Source organism: Stegodyphus dumicola, chromosome X2, assembly GCF_044657685.1.
Source record: "Stegodyphus dumicola isolate Sdum_Otavi_A_Nest chromosome X2, ASM4465768v1".
NCBI classification, from domain to species: Eukaryota; Metazoa; Arthropoda; class Arachnida; order Araneae; family Eresidae; genus Stegodyphus; species Stegodyphus dumicola.
In genome coordinates, this window is record NC_140781.1 from 18,175,056 (window position 1) to 18,197,878 (window position 22,823).

At 34.2% G+C, this 22,823-nt stretch overlaps 1 protein-coding gene across 2 annotated transcripts in view; it reads left to right on the forward strand.

The window, feature by feature from the left end:
- Positions 1 to 22,823, forward strand: part of LOC118181398 (spectrin beta chain, non-erythrocytic 1-like) — a 239,244-nt gene that overhangs the window by 212,875 nt on the left and 3,546 nt on the right. Inside the window, exons 67-75 of one of the 2 annotated variants that reach the window (XM_085809705.1) lie at positions 4,880 to 5,071; positions 7,449 to 7,604; positions 8,350 to 8,567; positions 13,378 to 13,666; positions 14,752 to 14,931; positions 17,952 to 18,074; positions 18,161 to 18,869; positions 19,696 to 19,815; positions 21,002 to 21,036. In XM_085809705.1, coding sequence (XP_085665831.1) covers positions 4,880 to 5,071; positions 7,449 to 7,604; positions 8,350 to 8,567; positions 13,378 to 13,666; positions 14,752 to 14,931; positions 17,952 to 18,074; positions 18,161 to 18,869; positions 19,696 to 19,815; positions 21,002 to 21,036 — 2,022 coding nt within the window. The remainder of the gene's footprint in view (positions 1 to 4,879; positions 5,072 to 7,448; positions 7,605 to 8,349; positions 8,568 to 13,377; positions 13,667 to 14,751; positions 14,932 to 17,951; positions 18,075 to 18,160; positions 18,870 to 19,695; positions 19,816 to 21,001; positions 21,037 to 22,823) is intronic. The other variant, XM_085809706.1, reaches the window with a different exon arrangement.

Here is a 22,823-nt window from a genome sequence, read left to right on the forward strand (position 1 = left end):
AAAGAAAAAACATTTCTATTTTAGTTGAATATTAGGCTGTAGAAATCACAAAATTATTCTGCAAGAATTCCTCATCTCCGTATATGTCCACTGGTGGACAATTGCTAAGGAAGAATCGCAAACGGCTATATAGCGCGTTAGAAAGTAAGTGTGTTTGGATGCCAAGTGAAATAAAATAATGCCAGAATACTAGCACATAACAATAAAGATAATTTATTGTGCTCTGAAATCTGGAAGGCTTTTAAAAGTGTTCAAGGAATAAAATGGTCATATTGTGCTGGATACGCAAAAGTGAAAAAATGCAGTTACCGTCCGCAGGCATTCTGGCGTAAGATGTCAGTTTGGGATATGGTCACCATGGAGAGCGATGTAAGATTCCACACACCATGTCATACTTTGCACAACATTATCCAACAGTTTTAGGGGCAATTTATCCCATTCCTTTGTCAGTGCACGGATGAAAGTGTCCTTGTTTATTGGAGGACATTGTCGACCAGCAAGACTCCTCCCCCAAAGCATTCCAAGCATTTTCAATGGGATTCAGATCTGGAGAACGTGCTGGCCGTATAAGGAGTTTAACATCATCACTCTCTAAACTTTCCTAACAAGCGACTGATCGATGACACGTTGCCATGAAAACAAATTTATCACCGACAGCACCACAGAACATGCGAACATGAGGCAGCAAAACATCATTAATGCAACGTTGGCCAGTCATAGTCCTAGTTGCAACCATATGTAGTGGAGTGAGGCTATTGATCATACTGCCGGCTCATACCATGATACTGCATCTCGGATACCGGTCCTTTCCTGGATATTTTCTGGACGAAAAGCAATAACACTCTAGATAAGTTGACGTCTATAATCCGGTAACGGACTGAACCTACTCTCACCTAAGAAGAGTACACAAGCCCAGTTCCATGGAGTCCAATTACGATACTCGCGATACCATTGCTAATGGACGGTATGTTGCTGTCTAGACAATTGAATCCACGTAAGAGGACGGGGTTTTGATGCAAACATCTGGCTGCAGTTTTTCGGGAGATTTACTTGCCAGTAGAAGCTAGTAACTGGTTTGTTACCTCAAAAGTTGTGCTTCGCCAGTTCTTTACGTCGATAGCACTGTGTACCTGTCGATAGCACTGTCTACAGGCGTCGCACTGCGAACACGACCTCCGCTTTGACGTTTGCTATACATTCCATTGGTTTGAAATGATTTCCAAAGCCTTGAAACAACACTGTGGCTGACGTCGAACTCCCTATCAACATCTGTTATTTTTCTCCCTTCCTTAACGTAACCAATAATACGACCACACTTAAAATCATCTAAGTGATGTCGGTAAGACATACCGAAAATTGCAAGTACGTCAACTGATTCTTTCCCGTTAAATTTTGCTTTTGAACAACAAAGGTTAATACGCAGAGCAAAAGCTCCAGATAACTGTACTGAAACTCAGGACAATAAGTCACAGCAAAACCATGTGAGTCATACTGCAGATAACTGTACTGAAACCCAGAACCCCCCAAAATCACAGACGGAATGGCAGACGTCGACTAAAACTTGTAAATCGCCGACTAAAACCACTGCAATACCTGAAACTCCTCAAAAACAGATTTGCTACACTTTTAGAAGAAATCTCGACAAGAGAAAAACATTCTAAGACCGCAAACGATACTACAACCCCCCCCCATAGTCATCGCTGACAAAGATGCTGATTGGCTAGAAGTAGAGAAACTTCTTACGAAAACTTGCCAAGCAGATATGAAATCTAACAAAATTCTTCTTAAAACCACTACCACTCAAGACTATCACTCCACAGTTGATACTTTCAAGACAATGCAATTAAACTTCTATACTTTCCTAATGAAAAATAACAATACAGTGAAAGTAATATTAAATAACATTCCCAGCTCAATTACAGAAGCAGCAATATTTAATGATCTCTAGAAAAACGCCCTGTTCTTTAAGTCAAGCTATTTACCAACAGGATTGATAATCAGCTAATTAAATTACCAATATTCTTCACAGAATTATCCAGAAACAAAGAAGGTGAAGCTATTCATAATATTAACAGAATTTTTAGCTTTAATGTCATAATCGAGAATTACATTCCCAGGAAAAGGACAGTAGAATGCTGTAATTGCCAGGAGTTCGGCCACTCCCAAAGCAGCTACTACAACAAAATCAGATGTGTTAAATGTGGAGAAAATCATCGTTCAAATACATGCAATTTAAAACCTGATCAGAAACCTAAATGTATTTTTTGTTCTAAATCACATGTCAGTTTCTATCGAGGATGTGAAATCTATCAACGCAGATTTAATAAACTAGAAGACAGAACAGAAAAGCCTAAAATTCAGCCTCCCCCACTTTCAATAGATGACTTCCCAAAATTTATTAATCAACAATACAATCAAAACAGCTCAGAAAATTGCCCGCTTTACAGTGAAAAAATTCAAAATCCGTAATAACAGAAAAGAAGACTTAGCAGAAATTTTATCCGTCTTCAAAGATACAGATACCCTTAAATTACTCCAAATCATTGCTAATATTGCTCAGAAAATTAAAGAAACAAGATTATCTCAACATAAACTCAGTTATGCATTTAAAGTAATAGAACTTATTATGAACTATGCAGAAATAGAGTAAGCAAGATTAGCTCAGTGGTAAGACTCATCAGGCTATGGACCAGTGCATCGAGTGTTTGATCCCCATTCAAGACAAAATTTTTATTTACTCATTTTTGGACTTTTAATGCTGCATATTAACTTTTTACAATCTTCAATTTATATTGCGATTATCTTGGTACAGACAGATTCAGAAGTATTTTTTAAGAAAATTTCTAAAAAATTGATAGTTTTTCTTCTCCAGCAAGCGCCATGTTTGGCCAGGCCATTAATGGCACCAGCTAACGCAACTAAAACTCAAGAACTTTACCCTTTTTGTTTTTAAGTGGATTTTATTTCTCCCTAAGTCATACCCCGTAGGGACATTAATTGTGGAGTAAAGGCTTTAGGGCCGAAGACTCGTCACCACCGCACAATTTCGGCACAACACGTCTTACTATTTACCGCTCTTATGCTAATTTCCACATTTTCCTGCCTTTCATTTTGTGGTTGTTATCGCTGCTGCTGTCATCTGTCATTAGCAACAGTTCACTAGTTTAATACCTATAAGGTACTAGTGTAATACCTACCATCACCATCTATAAGAAGTGATTTTGTAAAGCTAATTTTTGTGATATTAGAGGTATTAAATTAGATATTTGAAATTTAACCTATTAACACTACTACTGTTTTCTGCGCTCCTGAATGTAGTCTGTTTCATTGTTGAAGTACCAGTTAATAAATAGTTGTGCGTTGCTTTTAGTCTTTAAAACTCACTTTTAAAATTAAGGAAAATGAAATTCAGTCTGCTAGAAATTTAAGGCTTCAAAAAACATTTTAAGAACTTTTCTTAGAGAATGCTATCGTCATGAGCATTTTCATAACCACAACAAATGATCTTTGTCAATATTGATCTTTGCAAATAATAAAACTCTCTTTGTAACTTAAGATTTACGTAATTTTCAAAAATATGAAAAAAAGTACAGAAAGCCATAGTACCATTAAAATCAAACAACGTGGTTACAAATAAGCAAGTGTTACAACAATATTCATAACACGTATTTAAATAATACAATTTTGCTCAAAAATGCTCAAAATACATATTTACACGAAGTGGTGCAAGATATTTGCATTAACGTAGATATACATATATCGTAATTTGTCTATTTAAGTACTGCTATTATGTACTGTAAAATTATCAAAATTAATTAAATAAAAATTATTTTAAAATATGATTAATTTAGACTAAAAGTTATTTTAAAAATGTGATAAATATCAAGATTTTTAAATAAAATGTATGACTGCAAATGGTTGTCCTGAAAAATGAGAAAGAAATCTAAAATATACAGAAATAGCATTGGGAAAGGTATAAATTAATATTTTGATTAAGATGAACCCTTTCGAACTCTGGTAATTATTTAAGTAAACAGAATTGTTTTAAATGTGGGTGAAATATAGATTTTAGAAAATAAAACACTAATAAGAAATCTCTAAACATAAACAATCACACCATACCTGTAAAACGTGCTGTTTTACTAGACTTCAAAGACTTTAGGTATTTTTAAAAATTAAAGAACATTTAAGGAACTGAACGGAAGTAACTTGCATTGGAATTAATATCTTCTTAAGTATGGGCTCTTTTTAATCAGTTTGTTTAAGCACAGTGACGTAAAGGTGTGCACAACAGAAGTTGAATATTTTAGATAGCATAGCTCCTGATCCATATATACGACCATCTATCATAACTTTCCATGCCGTTCTATATGCAGGAAAGGTTCCACAACTATTAATAACTCTTATTTAAAATTCAGTCATATCTTTTCCTCCCTGAACAGCGACAGTTAATCTTAAAGAACTATGGGCTACATTGTAGAGGCATTAGGATTTCATTTTAGAGGCCGGAGAGATGAAAAATGAGCAATCGCCTTCGCCGGGAATCAAACCACAGACCTCTGGAATACCGGCTCAGCGTGCAGAACCACTATACCACGAAGGTACGCTAAGAAGGTGGGAGAAATACCTTATAACATGAACATAATTAAATGAATTTAACTTGTTAATAAAACGGTTTTGGTTAAAGAAGTTTGAAACAACTTTCTCGGTTATTATATTGGATTTAGGTGCGTTAAATTCTTCCAAGCGTCGCTGAAAATGTTATATCTTCAATTCTCCGCTATACACAAGTACCGCTGGACAGAGTCATTTATATTTCATAAAATATATTTCATTGCAAGTTAAATACTTTCTTGATAAAATTTCTTGTTTCTTTTAGTCTTTACTTCAAAAGCTCGACATTTTCCGAAACAGACTACGAGGACATGAAAATAACGTTCATCAGCTCCAACAGCAAGCGCAGACCTTAATAGACGAAGGCCATACAGAATCTCAAAACGTCAAAGAACTTTTACAAGAGCTTGAGGAAATATGGCAGCAGTGCAATGATTCCACAGAAGCTCGGTATAAAGTATGTAACAGTTCCCAGTTTTTTTTTTTTTTACATTGAATCTTAACTAAAATTGAATTCTGATATTTTAAATCTTATTTGAAATTGCATAAGCATAAACGCATAAAAAGGGAAAGATTTACAGCGAACTTGTATATGCCATTAGTGTATGTTCTATTAAGAGTGTACATGAGAATAAAGTAACTGATTAGAGCGTTTTAATCATTTTAAAATCGCATGCGCATATTTTATATGAATGTTAATTTAAAATTAGGAAAGTAAAAACTTCTGTTTTGTCAAGATTCTGTCAATTTCGTACAGATACAGGTCCCTCTTTATCAGGAGGAAAGAAATGTGCAACGAAAGGAAAGACACTGTTATTTATACCCAAAAGGAGTAAAGTGAATAAGAAGGTAGCGTCATCTGTCGACAAAAATAGTAACGAAAATTGAAAACACAGAACTTCGGATTTAATTTATCAATTTTCATTGCTATTTCTACCGACAAATGGTGCTACCATCTGATTCGCTTTACTCGTTTTAAGTACAAATACAGGCATAGCTTCGTTGCAGATTTCTTTGCTTCTGACGAAGAGGGACCTGTATCTCGAAATGCCCTCGAAATCGATAGAGTCTTGATAAAAATCTATGCCATACACAAGATTTTTACTTTGTTAATTTTATGTTTTACTTTGGCGCATTTCTCTTCTTTTTTTATAAATGTTAATTACTTAACACACATGCAGTAAAATTTATGAACTGGCCATTTTCCCCAAATCTTAAGCTCTGTTTCGAAGTGAATAAACAAATGTGTCGTTTTTCTCACTATAAAGTTTCTACAAATGAAATAAAGTGCATCAAAACAAAACTGAAAAGGAGTGTAAATAAAAGAGAAAAGAAAATGGGAGCAATGTTAGTGACCGGAAAAGAAACAGAATATCGTGACCCGCCCCCAAGAAAAAAAGAGCAAAATTCGTAAATTGTTGGAATCTTATGAAGCAATTATAGGCAATACGATTTCAAAAATCCTTGAATTTTTTTAGTAAATATTATTTACTCTAACAATGAAAAATATTTACGAGTGTTGCTATCTGCAGTAAATGTGTCTGACTTTCATTAAGAAGCTCAAGCATATTACAGGGCAGAACACCAAATCCGCTAAGAGGGAGGTGGGAACAAAGAACAATCAGTGCGCTATAAACTCAACGCATGAACAAAGATTTCGTCTGCCTAGAAGCTACAGAATCTGCGGAACATCATCATAAAAAGCCATAGAAAATGCCCAATCATCAATTTGAATGGAGTGGTGAGAAACTTACGTGATTGTGTGTTAAAGAAGATGGTGTTCATTTTTAGCATTTTCTGTAAAAGAACATTTTTTGTTCTCTCTTGTTGTTGTTTAGTTATCTTACAGGTTAATACTGTACATTTTCTCCTTAGCGTAACGTGAATACGAGCACTTTTCGCCTACAATATACTTTACGATGACATTCCTACCTTGGAATATAGCCCTAGTGTGTTTTGCCTTAATTAAATCAACAGCAAATTAGAGACAAAACAAAGTGCTTTGCAGATTCGAGTTCGGAAACTTCTGAATTATTTTGCATGAAGTAGTGCAGTTCTGCAAATAACAAGCCAACTGGCATCTAATTATGCAGGATCCTGAACTTCGCGTTGAAGCCTTTTATATGAAAATATCGATTTGAAATTGCAAAATAGTAAAGTTCGAATCATACCAGCGGTTGCGAAAGGCAAGGCGAAACATTTTCTGGAAACGCTTTCCTTCAAAACTAGTTTGAACGACAGCCTTCTATCTGCAATATTTTGCGATGATAGCGAAAATGTTCCGCTCGACACTATGTTTTGCGTAGATCAACCAATGAGTAAGAAGGAAATATAACGGGACATAAGGTAAAGCATAATCTAACTACGAAAAATTTCTGAAAGCAAACATTTTTCAAAAAGTTTCGTTCGAATAGGTACTGAGGAAAGTGTTGTTCAGAAGTTTAAAAACATTGTAGGCTAAATTAATGGCAGATGTTCAGTTTTGCTGATAAAAATCCTGAAACTGTTTGGAAAACTTTAAAACTAGCTTATCACTTTCCTATTTCTTGATTACCAGGTAAGAAAATTTTGGCCATTTATAATATTTGCTTTCATGAATAATAAATCGAAATTCAAAAAGATACTTTCTCATATCTTACTCTCTTTACCCTTTATTTTACATTTGTAAATATCATGTATTCTTTCAGTTGAAACCTCTTTATTTATTTATTTTTTTGTTTTTGTTTTTTTGTTTGTTTTGTTTTGTAACTAGGATTCTTCCAAATTCCAGATAAATGGCATTAAACAATGATAAAAACCAAGTTTGAAAGAATAATGATTGTTTCTCTTCACAGGATCTGGAGGCGGCAAAACTAATTCATGCTTTCAACAAAAGCGTAGACGAAACTGTTAGTTGGATTTATGAGAAGGACGTTGTACTGTCATCCGAAAATTATGGGCATGATCTAGAAAGCATTAAGACTTTACTCAGGCATCACGACACCTTAGAAGTAAGTTCAATTATTTTCAGATTTAAATGTTTATTACTTACATTTTCTTAAACAAATGATGTCTTCCTACAGACAGCGGCACTACACAAATATAAAAATGCGAGAAATGTATGTAGAGAAAAATTCGCACAAGACTAAAATCAGCTTAAGTGCTTTGCTTTAAACCAGATACTCGTTTGAGGTAGAGTTCAGTGCATGTAAATCTCTTAATCATTCTCCTATGAATTAGGAATCAAGAAACCCTTTTAAGATACCAAGGAAAACCTTATTTTAATTACTTCAGTATTACAATGCCAAATGTTTGTACCTTTTACTCAGAAGCTATAAAATTACAAGCATTATAATTGTCATCATTAATGAAAGCAATTTCATTTATTTTAATTTTATATACTTCTCTAAATCGCATTAGATCATTTTTTAACTCATCAATTTGCGTATATTTTCCCGAGTTAGCTTCATCGAGTGCCGTAACTTGAGCTCATGAAATATAAGTGCCCTAACTTGAGATCATGAAATATAAGTAACCACGTGATAAATCCATTTTGTATTCTTTTTTTATTTTTTAAGAGACAAATCGATATCTATACGGTTACATGAAGCACAAATCCGAAGGTATTTATAGCCGAAAACAAAGAGATTTCCAGAAAGTTCTGTTTATATAGATTTTTACAGATCCAGATTCCCACTGGATAGCTTTATGGCTTATATTTTGTACAAAATCACTGCAACCTTCGTATTTTCGCAGGGAGATCTGAAAGCAATTGACGAACAAGTAAGAGCCTTAGAAGGAGAAGTTGGCAATTTAACATCACAGTTCCCAGATTCTGAGGAACAAATTAGAGAAAAATATAAAGTTGTCAAAGATGCTTGGAGGAAGTGCTCTGAAAAAGCAACTATAAGAAAAGACAAATTGTTACAAGCTGAGCAACTTCAATCGTATTTCGACGAAGCGAGAGAATTTCAGTAAGTCATCATATACACTAACTTCCAATTAATAATTTCAATGCAATATGTCAATGTGTTTTCAATGACTCATTGGCAAACAGCTCTTGATGTCATAACACTGTTTTTTCTGGGGGAGGGGTTAAATGCGAAAGAAATGCAAGTTATGTTTTGGTTTTCCATCCTTTTATAAACCTCACATAACTTTAAAGAAAGTGAATACATCGAGATTTATATAAATATGCGTGTTTTCATCGTTTCTTTCTTTTTTTTCCCCTCTTGAGAAATATAAGGATTCTTTCGAATAGATGCTCAGGCAGCTTTCACAAATAGCCAGATGCTTTAACCTGTAGAACATGGAAAACCTAATTTCCTTACTTATTTCTCTATTGGTTCTTTAGAGTGAATATTCATTAAAAAAGTCTTAAAAATCTATCCGAAATTCAAAAGTACCTATAAGGTATTTCTCCCGCCTTCTTAGCATACCTTCGTGGTGTAGTGGTCAGCACTCTCGACGCGTATTCGAGAGGTCCATGGTTCGAGTCGCGGCTAGGGCATTGCTCATTTTTCAAGTCCCCTGCTTTAAAAAAAAGGCCTAATGTCTCTACAGTTGCGCCCGAACTAAAAAAGGTGGTGAATGATGATTCTCTATCACCAGGATTTGGCGATTAATCCCCAGTCACCCTTTAAAAGGAGGAGTGTGTAAGGCATTTCTCCCGCCTTCTTAGTGTAGTGGTCAGCACTCTCGACGCGTATTCGAGAAGTCCGTGATTCGAGTCTCGGCGAGGGCATTGCTCATTTTTCAAGTCTCCTGCTTTAGAGGAGGAGGGGAAAAAAAAAAAAAAAAAGACCTAATGTCTCTACATACCTAGCTCATAAAGATCGGCATCTGCGGCCTGCAGATGTTTAGATTTTTCTCCTTCTCCTTAGTAGAACAAATATTTGAGTAAGCATTATGGTACACTTCGCAGAATTCTTACATGTGTCAATGACACTCTGGGATAGAGTTTCCCAAGCTTTGTTTCGTGGAACACTAGTGTTCCGCAAACAGTTACTAAGTGTTCCAGGAAAAATTATGAAACTGGTGTTTTATTGACTTGATAACTGATTCCGGCACAAAACAAATATTTAAAGAACGACCGCGAAAAGAATTTTGGATGCGTTGGTCCGAAAAAATATCCCAACTTATAAAAAGGAGCTACTTATATTTTACGTCCTTTTGCGACAACGTATCTGTGTGTGGCAGGTTTTCCAAATTACGCTGCAATTTAATCCAGATATAGAAAGCGATTTGATGTTGCCTTTCATATAAAAATTCAGGTTTCTAGTATTATGTCTGATATTAAAAGAATTTGTAATTCAAAGACTCATGTACATCGAATTCATTGAATACTAAAATGTTTCAATTTTTTTATATTTCTTTCATTTAATTAGTTTTATGTGTCATTTTTGTAAAATAAAAAATTGAAAAGCGTGTTTTATAGATATGATAGAAAAAGGCGAAATAAATGTAAATGTTTATTTTGTTTATCTAATAGATCTATATGTTATAATTTATTATGGATAAAACCCAAGTTTACTTTAAGGCTCCTTAAAAATTATAGGACTTAAAAAGTGTTCCGAGTTTAAAAATTTTGGAAAAAACTTTTCTAGGAAATGACAGAGTTCAGTAAGATTCCTTAACAGCTCAACAAATATTCAACATGATTCATTCAAAAGTTAAATTTTCAACATCAACCAAAGTTATTTTTGAAGGTTCATTCTTAAGACCGCCTATAAAAGACTTCACTTATTTTTTTTTTTTTTTTTTCTCATTACCTACGTTTCCAGGTTTTATTTTGCACAGCGCCCCGCTACCCCTGTAACAACAGCATATACAGTGGTGTCGAACCTTTTTGGGGCCGCGTGCCCAAAACTTTTTTTTTTGCGGGGGGGGGGAGGGCGTGCCTAAAACCTCTTTGATTAAATCATCATCGGAGAGCGGTTTACCATGTTTTGTCAGGCACAGTGAAATTTGAAAGCTGGCAGTTGTTAGATGTTTTGATTTAGAAAGATAATTGCAAAAAACCAACTTTCTGGTAATTATAATTCCTCAATTTTCCTTCAATAAACACCTTCCGTTCAGCTTCATCAAGTTCGGCAGCAATCTTGTGGTTGGTGTTAAAGTACCGTCTGACACTAGATGTACGACACACAACACTTTCCCCGCACAGAATGCATAATACTTTCCTATTGTATTCAATAACTCCAAATGATTCTGTCTATGTCTCTTGAAATGATCGTCCACTATCCATGCTGAATTTTGCCTTTTTTGCTGAAGTCATTTGTGAGGATTCAAGACCTGGAGTATAGAAAGTCTATTTAACATTGAAAGTATTAAAACTCACCGGTAGTCTGCAATAAATTTGAATTCGTTTAGCAAACATTAGCTGCTTCAACTTTGGCGTATTCTTTGCCATATAACAAGTAATATGATTGACCTAAACAATTTAGTCGTCATAAATTGGGTCAGTAAATATGTATATCATTTCTATGGCGATATATGAAAATGTTATATCTAGGCTTAGGCCCTATGCCAGTGGTATTATGCGATAAGTAAATAAGTGAAACGCTCAAGAACAAACTAAAACACTTATTTAAATTACATAGCATCATTTTATTGGGATTATTAATTAAGGAAGTAATATTTTAGTCACGTGCCAGCTGATGAGGCTCTGCGTGCCGACTGTGGCACGCGTGCCATAGGTTCGCCATCACCGGCATATGAAATATAATTTCAATAATCTGTAAGCATTGACTAAAATCGCTTCAACATTTTTAGATATTTACTGAATTTGCATTCTATCAAACTATTAATTAAAATTCATCTTGCAAAACGTAAATAGAATGCAACGGTTAAAGATTTCTAAAAATATTTTTATAATGGACGTGGGGAACATGCACAAATTTCTGCCACAGCACACGCAATAGTATGCGTTGAAAGAGCATGCTACTTGAGCGTTCCGGATATCTCAAAAAGTACAGATTTGTAATTATTGTTTTCATCATTCCAATCAATTTTTTCTATCAGAATATTTAACTGATAATTTGTAAATTCCGATTACTTAGGATAGAAAAATGTAACTACGTGCAACTTTGACCAATTTATGCGACCGGTCAACTGAAACGGTTTGGTATGATTCCTGTAAAGATGGATGATTTTAATATTTATATAATCAAGTGAATTTTCAATTTTTTTTTTTTAATTGTTTAAGGAACCGAATTTTCCAAGCGTGTTCTTATTATCAGCTCGATTTTTAATGCTCCTTTACTGCTTCTCGGTGTAGTAACGCCACATTGGATTTTCTAAGCGCCTTCCGGTGGACAATTATGGCCGCGTTGGGAAACTATAATGTATTAAATGTAGTAACACTGTAATCTACAATATTTTTTTGAAATTTCATTAAACAGATATGGCTGTTAGACACTAACCTATGCCACCAAGCTGCATGCGGCCTCCCGACATGGGGAGGGTATCAGCAGTTTCTTAGTGGTTTCCCATCCACTCACTAAGCTCAACTCCATCCACTCACCAAGCTCAACTCGGTAGTGGATTCTCTGTCCTGGCTCAGCGATGCTCATAATGGGGTGGTATGGTCGGGGCAGGTTAGGCGTGAGTGTTACGGCCAGTGATAGGGCTACTAAAATATTTACTACCAGATATTTCCAAGCGCATATTAGACATTAACCTTTCTCAATGCTTTGATCTCAGGTTATAAGAATGTTCGCGAACTCAGCTCGGAAGTTCCTTATCTCCTTAATATAGATCTCATAGCCTTTGTCTCAAATTTGATCGCCTTTTGAAATTGTTAAATTTTCATTTGTATCAAATTTAACAATTTCAAAATGAAGTTTTCTAAAAAATACGGTCTTAATATTTTTCAAACGTCCAGATTAAATTAAGTTAGCCATTTGCTTAGTCATACTATGTAAGATTTCACTATGTTAATTCATATAATGTAAATCATAAGATGAAACATTTCTCCTTGAATTCTGCCCCTTTGTTAAGACAAACTCCTAAATCCTGAACATTTTCCTTGTAACTAAATTATATATTTAATATTTAAACAAGATGGGTTTTATTTCTAAAGAGACCGTAAAATAACATAGAAATCTTGAATTTTAATAGCTTTAAGACAAGCCCATTAGGCATATTCACGAAATAGCATTAATTTTAAAAAGCATGCTACCAAGCATATATTATTTACATAGATTCGTGACCTGTTTAAACTTAAATATTTATTTACGTAAATGTATTTTCAGGAAATTAAAAAAGAGTATGGTAAGCTGATATGTGCTAGGACAGTTTGAAATAAATCAAAACTTCAAAAATTAAGCTGAATTCTGCAGAATAATTTACAATTTAAATAATTGAGCTGAAACAGCTTTTCTCGAAATGCAGAAAACTTTTCTAAAAAATTAACGACGAATTTTGCTTAGTTAAACACATACACAAGATAAAGTAAACCCTACAACTTGATCAGAATGATTACAGTACAGTATTTCGGATACGTCAATTATAAAAAAGTTAGAATAGAATGATAGATTTTGCAGCGTTACTTAAATTTGTAGGAGACATCTTTCATTAAATATGAGGCAGTTACAGGGCATAAAAGAAAGAAGAAAACGTCTTAATAATTGGATGCATTAACTTTCTAAAGCGACATGAAAATCTCGTTTTCTTTCTTAGTATTTTCTGCTTTAAGATCACTTATTATGAACGTTTCTAATAACTTATTTCAAATGTGATATTGCATAGCATGAAAGCTCATGAAATGTTTCCTTTATGCAGCGCTTGGATTTATGAAATGTCTGCCCTTATTACAAGCAATGAAATACCTCAAGATGTAGCAGCTTGTGAAGCACTAATAGCACAGCACGAAGGATATAAATCAGAAATTGATGCTCGAACACGTTCCTTTAAGAACTTCGAAGAAAAAGGACAAGAAATAATTGCGAGCGGTCATTTTATGTCTCGTGATATTCAATTGAAAATCGACGCTCTTGCTTCATCGATGAAAGACCTTCTAGAACTATGGGAAGGAAGACGATTAACGTACGAACAAAATCTTGATTTACAGGTTAGTTTTCTTTTCTAAACCATAATTAAAAGAAAAAAATTAACCTTTAAGAATACGTTCCATCTCTTAATTACCAAATACAATAGGTACAGGAGGTATAGAGGACATGGAGAAAATTTTAAGGAGAAAAATAAATTTAATTTATTTAGTTAATAGAACATAAAACAATCATCTAGAAGGGTGCGATTAACTTGCAACCAAATTAACTTCACGAGTGTACAAACATTTTTAGAAAGTGATTAAACAAGTAATACGAAACTTTAGTATATAAAAACTTATGTTATTTTATAAGAAATTATTATCCTCTTTCTTACACTGGTGTCTCTAACACTATCCACTGCCAGAATCTTCCGGTGTGCTGTCGCTTTCAAACAAAACTCGATAATAACGCAAGCTTCATAATATAATAATAATAATAACAATAATGCAATTTATTTCAAATCACAGTGGATTTACACATTTAATAACACAGAATAGCTGAAGATTGCATGATGACAAAACGTTACAAATCAAACATAAGTAGTATTTATTAGACAAGTAGAATGTAACAGAAAAATTCAAAATTAGAGATGTAGGAAATAAACTCACTAATTAAATCTCACAACCATCAAAACTCAAGTCAAGCGCTGATTCAACTTGGATGAATCAAACTTAGTTCTTGGGTCTTTAATTTTACAACAGCTAATTAATTCTTCTTAAGCACTGAACTGCAGAAACATAGTACCAAAGCATTTCATGTCGGCTTGGCAAGCTTCCTATCAAGCTCTTGCTAGCTACAATGGTCAGAACTTTATCACATTTGTCAGTTTCTTTCAAATCAGTTTTATTTACGATTTCTTTTAAATGGGCTCCCGTTGTTTTGGAACAAAATGATAAGATTTCCTAAAATTTTACAAAGATAGTTAAATATATTCTTAGTATCACGAAAATCTGTCGAGATTTTTGAATGTCGTACTTCATACACATATTTTTCTACATCAATATTTGCAAATTTCAGGCCCACTTTAATTTCATTTCATTAATTATTAATTAGTGGAATGATTCTACATTTTGTTATATTTATTACCTCAATGAATATTTTTCAGCTCTTTAAGGAAAAACTGAAAGAGTTAGAATCATGGTTACAAAGCCAAGAACATAATCTAACAGAGGATGTTGGTCAATCTATTGAAGAAGTTGAATATCTACTTCTTAAGCATGAACAATTCGAAAAGAAATTAAATATTTATGAAGCCAAATTTCAAGAGCTTGTGGAAACGACTAAGGTATGTGCATAGAATACTTCTAATAGATAAAAGGCCATATATTGAGAAAGATAATTTAAAATTATAGACGTTATATCACTAAACATTATTACATTAAAACTTACCTGAACTGCGTATTGGTACATTACTGACGATTATAAGTTCTCCTAACAAAATTCTAATAGTTTAAGTGGCTACACTCTAAATAAAATTTGAGTAGTTATAGTGGAATAGTTTATAATGTAAGACTTTTATGGGTTCAGTAAACTTTAAAATGGTGCAAAATATTTCTAAAATGTAAGATTGTATTGGTGTACCTTATGGATAATATATTAAATTGGTTAAATTTCAGAATAAAATGAATTACAAATTTCATATTTAGTTGTGTATTCCATTGAAATCTTGGCTTTAAATAGAACGAATAAATATTACAATTAAAATATATGGACTTTAATAGAAATTTTGCAACTTCTGTTGTTTTATTCCGAGATATCTTTACCGATTTAGATCTCATCAGAATTAAATTTCTTGGACAAGTACTAAATCGAATTAAAATATTGACCCATTTCTGTAGTTATTAACTATTGGTTAGGTTTTCTGAACTTTATTTTTGAGTTCTATTTTAATTATAAATCTTTGCTTTTAATATGCATCACTTTTTATCCTATATTTTGGTCGAATAGCCTTAATTTTTAATGAAAGATTTTCTTCTTTTCTCTTTGGGAAATCACGCGAATGAAAATAAGTAGTTAAAATGTTCCATTATCACAGCGAACCTAAATTAAACTTTCTTTTTTCCAAATACTTTTTATAAAAGAAGCGTAAGTAAATTTTATTAATACAAAAAGTAACAAAGATTTTTCTGAAATTTTGTATCATGTGGGTTCTATAACATATCATTAAAGCATGCATAAAAATAACATATGCTAGAACATCAGAATAACATATGCTGTTTTTTACTTTTATGTTGTTGAGTCATCAGAAGCTGAAATCGTGAAAAATTTGCAATACCCTCGCCGGGACTCGAACCCTACACTTCTCGAATAAACACCGAGTGTGCTACTGTTACACTGCGAAGGCTTGCTGAAAGGAGGGGGGAAATACCTTGTAATATACTCCGAAGAGCCATTACATTATGATACCTTCCATCTATAACAATGGGCTCGCCCAGGAACAAAATCATTGCGCGTGGCCGACTGATGTTAGAGTATGTAAAGCGGCTATAAGTAAAGCGTCTTTCCAAGCACCTTTCGTACTGCACTGACATTGGACGTCATCGTCACTTGACCCAGAACTTTGTGAACTGTGAAACTTCGCTGAACTCTGTGCATCAAGTATCTGTAAATATGTTTACAGTTTCTTCGATTTTATAGTACCATATTGATCATTTTCTGCTGCATTGTATTCTATTTTGCAGTGTAACCAGCTTACGTATTTTCTTTTTGTATATCTGCCAAATATTGCACCTCATGTTCATCTTGATGGGCGTGCATATTACGTGACTGCACACCTGCTCATTTCGTGATTTATCTTACGTAACCTACGGAGATTTCTGTAAAGAGACCACGTTTATAGATTCGAAGACATGTTCTACTACTATTATTCAGAAACTTTATTGACTTCTTACAGTATTTTTTCCAAGATATTATGTATTTTTGCAGACCATCGCCTTGGAACCTCTCCACCAACACGTCTTCCTGCATATCCACGTGACTATTGGTCACGCGCCTCTCCTCTGCTAGCCTGTCCTGCTGACCGACTCTGAAGCATTGAATACCTGAAGCGCTCACAGAAGCAATCTAAAGAAAGGCAGTCGGAACAAAGCATGCTAATCGCGGCAATAACTTGGAACTCTTTCCAAACATTGTGCGATTAGCGAAATGAGGGCAGCTGATTTATCAGACTTTGATAAAGGTCAAATCGATATGGCTCGGCGACTGGGAACATCAATATCAGAAACGGCGCGTTTAGTGGGCCGTTTACGTGCAGTTGTTGTGAGCACATATCAAAATTGGTGTATGGATGATGAAACGACAAGTCGCCGGCCAGCAGTGTCTGTCGACGGCGCATTGATTCCAGAAGATAGCGGAGACTGCTACGCATTGTTCGCCGTGACCGAAGAACTACAACAGCCAAAATCACTACCAGCTACAACAGTGGCAACACAGACAGTGTTTCTCAACACAATGCACAGCGTACATTGCTGCGTATGGGCCTACGCAGCCGAAGGCCGAATTATGTCCTTGCACTGATGGCACGTCATTGCCAGCTGCGTCTGCCATGGGCCAAGAAACATCGGAATTGGACATTAGAAGAATGGCAGAAAGAAAGTTGCATGGTCCGACGAATCACGTTTTCTGGTCTATCACATCGATTGGCGTGAGCTAATACGCCGATTTCCAAACAAAATCCTAGCTCCTGGATGCACAGTTGGACGGAGACAAGTCGATGGCTGGGGTATTATGGTGTGGGTAATGTTTTCATGAAGCCCATTAGGGCACATAATCCCCATAGAACAGCCCCTGATGTCTGTGCGTTACGTGAACATCGTTGCAGATCAGGTTCACCCATTCATGACAACAGTATTTACGGTGGGGGATGGTGTTTATAAACAGGATAATGCATCATGTCCTAGGGGTCGAATCGTCAAGGGAGTGGTTCGAGGAACATTCCAGTGACTTTTAAGTCATGTCTTAGCCTCCAAATTCACCTGACACTAATCTAATAGAGCATTAGTGGTCCCATCTAGAAAATCAAATTCGTGCTGCCAGCTCTATCCCCTTGCAATGTGCGGGAATTCTAGGACCAGTTGGTGAGCGCTTGGAATTAGATACCTCAGTCTACCTCTCAGCACCTTGTGGAGTCAATACTAGGTCGGGTGCTGGCAGTTTTGAGGGCTAAATGTGGCCCTATATGTTATTAACAGGGTGGTCATAATGTAATGGCCCTTTGGTGTATCATTATTTTTACGACACTAAACGTACAGTATGTCTCAAAAACTCCTCTATCTAACTGTATATTAATAATTTCATTCTTTCTAGCTTGAGGAAAATGTTTATCGTAAACGGCAAGAAGATGAACGAAAAAAATCTGAAACTCAGAAACTGATTGAAGAACAAAAAATGCAAGATTTGAGGCGTAAAGAAGAAGAAAGATTGTTAGAGGTATGATAATCCAATTTTCGGTCTAATTTTTTAGTTTAAGTTAAAAATTTATCTCTAGTCGTACTATAACTTATTTTTGATTACAGGAAAGAGAAAGAGAGCGCACAGAAACCCAAGTAACACAAAAAGGCGAGTCTGATGATGATTACTTACGTCTAGAATCACTGCCATCAGATGACTATGTTTTCAAACCAATGGGCAGTAAAAGATTCCCCAAAACTTCACCTTCCGAGACTACAAAAGTATCGACTCCTGTTATTAAAAGAAATAGGTCCATTCTCTCACAAAAACTCTCAGTGCCGCCTACAACCGCAGAAGGCTTCTTGGATCGCAAGAAAGAGTTTAGTGCCGGAGGGAAACGCTCCACTTCCAGGAAATGGAAAACATATTACACTGTACTTTGTGGACAGCTTTTGTGTTTCTTTAAGAACAAAAAATCCTTTATAGAGAACAATACTGCTGAACCGCCAGTTAACATTATAAACTCTGCATGTACTATACCAAGTGATTACCACAAAAAGAAATATGTTTTCCGGCTAGAATTATTAGATGACTCTGTATTTTTATTTGAGGCTCCTAGTGCTATAAAGAGGGACGAATGGATAAAAAAGATCTCATTCACAGCTTCCCTTTCCCCCAGTAAACAACTTATGATGCCTGCAGAAGAGGGTATTTATGACGAAACTGCGGTCTATGACAAAGTTCCTCACGTAGAGTATGACGAAGCAACTCGGTATCCGGACAATGATCCTCAATCAAACCGATCATCTCTTTCCCAGTCTAGCTACGTGACAGGTAATGAAGTTTTGATTCATTAGTTTGAAACTAAATATTTATGAATTATAAACTTTAATTACTGCATGATAGATTTAGTTTTATAGCTGACGTTTTCATCTTCAAAATAGTGATGCTTTAAATGACAAAGAGCCTAGTGTTTTAAATATCATAAATATTCTATTTCCTTAAAGCCGTATTTGCTGAATGGTGTTGCTTGGTATTTTAAGTTTCCATAACAATAGCCATGCTATTAAAAATGCAATCATCTTATTTCACTATTGTTTAGAATTTTAATTTACCCTAATTTTAATTAATATTTTTTGCTTTCATTTTATTTAGAAATATGCCAATAGTTCGTTTGTGTGTATAGTATCAGACTTAAAGCTCAGTTCATTACAATCATAACGTGTTTCCAAAATGATGTAATATGCCCCTCATGAACCGCACTAGTTATAAGTAGTCACTATTCGCCTTTTCGAATACTAAACGACATTTTACAAGAATCAGTCTAGTCTTTAAGGCGCAAAGAAACTACAATATCATCTCCAAAAATCAACGCAGTCATAATAAGTATTATCCGCTAAATAAATGCAATGACAGCAAATTATAGATACCTGAACTATTCGTCGTAAACGTAAAACCAGTTAAATTATCAACTGTACAATATGAAAAATTCACCGAAATTCCAGTATGAGCAAATTACTAGGAAAAGCAGATTTTAGAACTTTTGTTCATTAAAGTAGAAAGCTCATAGAAATAATAGTTTATTAATAAACTATTGTTAATAAATATAAACTGGACTAAGTAGCAAAAGTAAGCAATAGTGTTTGCTTTCTGTTTTTAGCCGCGCATCACTACGCATCACTAGGAAGCTCGTCCACAGTTCAAGGCATCTACGATGAACCTTCGGAATCATCAGAAGAAGAGGCCTTGTACTCATTACCAAACATGACTCCACGAGGTAGTTGTATTTAATCCGTATTAAAACAGTTTATGTATTTAAGGTTACACAGGTTATTCAGAAAAATTAAATACATTACTTATATTAAAAATATTCCATTTGCTAGAAATGGTTCTAACTAAATATTAAAAATTAATTATAATTCTAAGAGGTTTAATTTATTATAATTCAACTTAATTATAGTAAGTTCTCGTACTTGTTTTCTGAAAGTCTTCTTAAGACGGAAGATCACCGTCAAATCTGCAAATGATTTGATAGGAGATCTTAATTAGTAACCTCCTTCCTTTCATAAAAAGCAGACATTTATTTATATAGTCTTTCAAATAATAAACTTTTCTTGTTTGAATATGAATGTGTTACTGTAATTACAAAATGTGACCTTTAAATTCTGTAAATTTAAAGAAATTTTGCTTATGATGTAAAGAAAATTTTAAAAAATTGAGTGAGCCAACGAACTCGAGACCGTAAAAATATCATATCTTGCAATGGAAAGAATTTCTTCCAGTCCCCAAAGCGAATAGTTGGTTTGATCAGAATTTTAATCGCTTCAGGGTAGCCATTTTTACAATCAAATAAATGTAAAAATAATCTCAGACATAAATCGAATATAAAAATTTTTAGTTTTTATTTCAGATCATCAAGTAAAATACCAGTTATGTAAATATCTGAAAGTCCCCCTTAACAGTGTATTTATAATCGTGCGTTTTAAGGAATTCGCGCGGTTTACATGAAGATTATTTTGTGGAAAAGTACTTATTGGTTTCGTACGTGAAAAAATGGGCAGTGCTATAAATTACGTTAAGAATTTTAAATGAAAATATATGAAAGAGTTTTCTGATAACAAAATATTTAATGAAATGTTATACATTTAAAAATCTGTTTAACAGCTAAAATATTAAACAATTATATAAGTATAAAACATACACTGAGGCAAAATAGATCGAAATGTTTTTCATTTTCAGAGTAGTCATATTTCCTTCATTTAATTTTGCAAGTCAATTATCGAATTAAAAATTAAGACACATACTGCAATACAGTCTGTATTTCAATAATGTATTTGGAAAACTGGGGGGGGGGAAGGGACAATACTTGATTTAAATAGATGTAAAATAGGAAAACCTAAATTAAATAATATACATTTAATGTTCTATTAAAATTATAATAAATGCATTGTTTCATTTTATTACAGGTGATACTTCCCTATACGCAAATGTCTTCGAAGAGGTAAGTTAGAGAATTAAAAACTCAGATTTTTCTAAACATACAGCAGGGTTTCTCAAATAGGGGATAATTTAACAGTTTAAAGGGGGACGCGATCATCTATATATTTTATTTTATTTTATGACTATAAAAAAACTACTTTTTTTTAAAGTTTTGGTATTTAGCAACATTTTCTATACTTTTTTCTTCTTTAATTTATATAACACATTAAAAAATAATCTAAATTTAAATAAATGTATATGCATTTGTCCAGTTTTGGAGATGGGGGGGGGGAATGATCGTCTAATAATGTTGGAAGGGGTGCATGAGGCAAAAAAGTTTGAATATATAACAAGAGAATATACCGTAGACCAGTACGGTACCTTAGTACCGTTTATTCTGCTGCAATACATTTTAACCAAATTTTTGTTGTATTCTGTAAAACCGTTTACTAATAATAATAAGCCGGCTCTTGTTATATGCTCACTTTTCTTTCTTATACTTTACTTAAGCACCAAAGCTTTCACATTTACCCTTTGCATAATATGTTTTACAGCAATTACATTACGGTTTTTCTGGTTAACAGCTTCATTACAGTGCTAATTTTCACAATTATATGTAAACGATTAATAATTATTTATTTCTTGCTAATTATTTTTTAAACGTTTATATTTATATGGATTAGGAAATTTAATTTTATTCGATAGGGGTGAGGCCTTGTGCCTAGGTACCCTGGTGAGTATACCATTATACGAAGGAGAGATACCTTAGACTAGAGAACAACTGGTATACAGATTACTGCAAATACATCTAAAGAATGTGATGACTCATGGCTAGGCTCACAAAATTTATTATTATTGTCTGCGGATTTACAATGTGTGCATATATCCCTCCTTTGAATAATCTTAATATTGTGTTCAGGAAATATACATATTAACAATATCTCTGAAAGCACACTTTGGTGCATAAGCACTTACTCATTAACTTATATTATACGCTGGTCATCAAATTTAAAGGATAATGAGAAAAAATATCTTCACTGAGTTAATATTGCAACCAAATGCAATGCTGTATTTATGTTAATTGAATACAAATGAGCGCAAAACTGCACTTCCGCGCATACATTAGTGCCGGAAATATGCAAATTCGGAAATTCAGAATGTAGTGCGCAATGGATGCATGTTGCGGTCCGTAGTATTGTTTAAAGTGAATGTGGTTTCTGAGAGTGATCAGTATTCAGTTATGGCCCAAAGGCATCATTTAAGTGAAGGTCAAAAATAGGGAATAATTCGTAGAATCGAGAGATGTTAAACACAAATGGGAGTCGCTCAAGATTTGAATATCCCTGAAAATGACATATCAAGAGTTTGAAGGCTCTCGTAAAGCACTGGATCATTTAGTTGATCGACAGCCTGGTTAAGAGCGACCACGAGCAACAACTGCATCAGAAGACCGTATTCTGTCGTTGTCGGCTTCAAGAAATTTGGTTTTAGACATTCACTCTTTCACAGGAACTCGAATTAGCCGTTCTACTGCTGAAAGTCTCCCTTAACCGTGTATTTATAATCATGCGTTTTAGGGATTTCGCGCAGTTTACATGAAGATTATTTTGTGAAAAGTACTTATTGGTTTTTAGTCTTAATGAGGTTAGGTTGTATGCGAGAAAACCGATGATTTGTGTACCACTCACTCCAGCTTCTAGAGCGGCCCGTTTAAACTCATGCCGTTGTCATGTTCAATGAAGCCAAGGTGACTGGCTCGAGTATTGTTTACTGACGAGCCCACATATAACCTGAACAGTGATTCTAGAT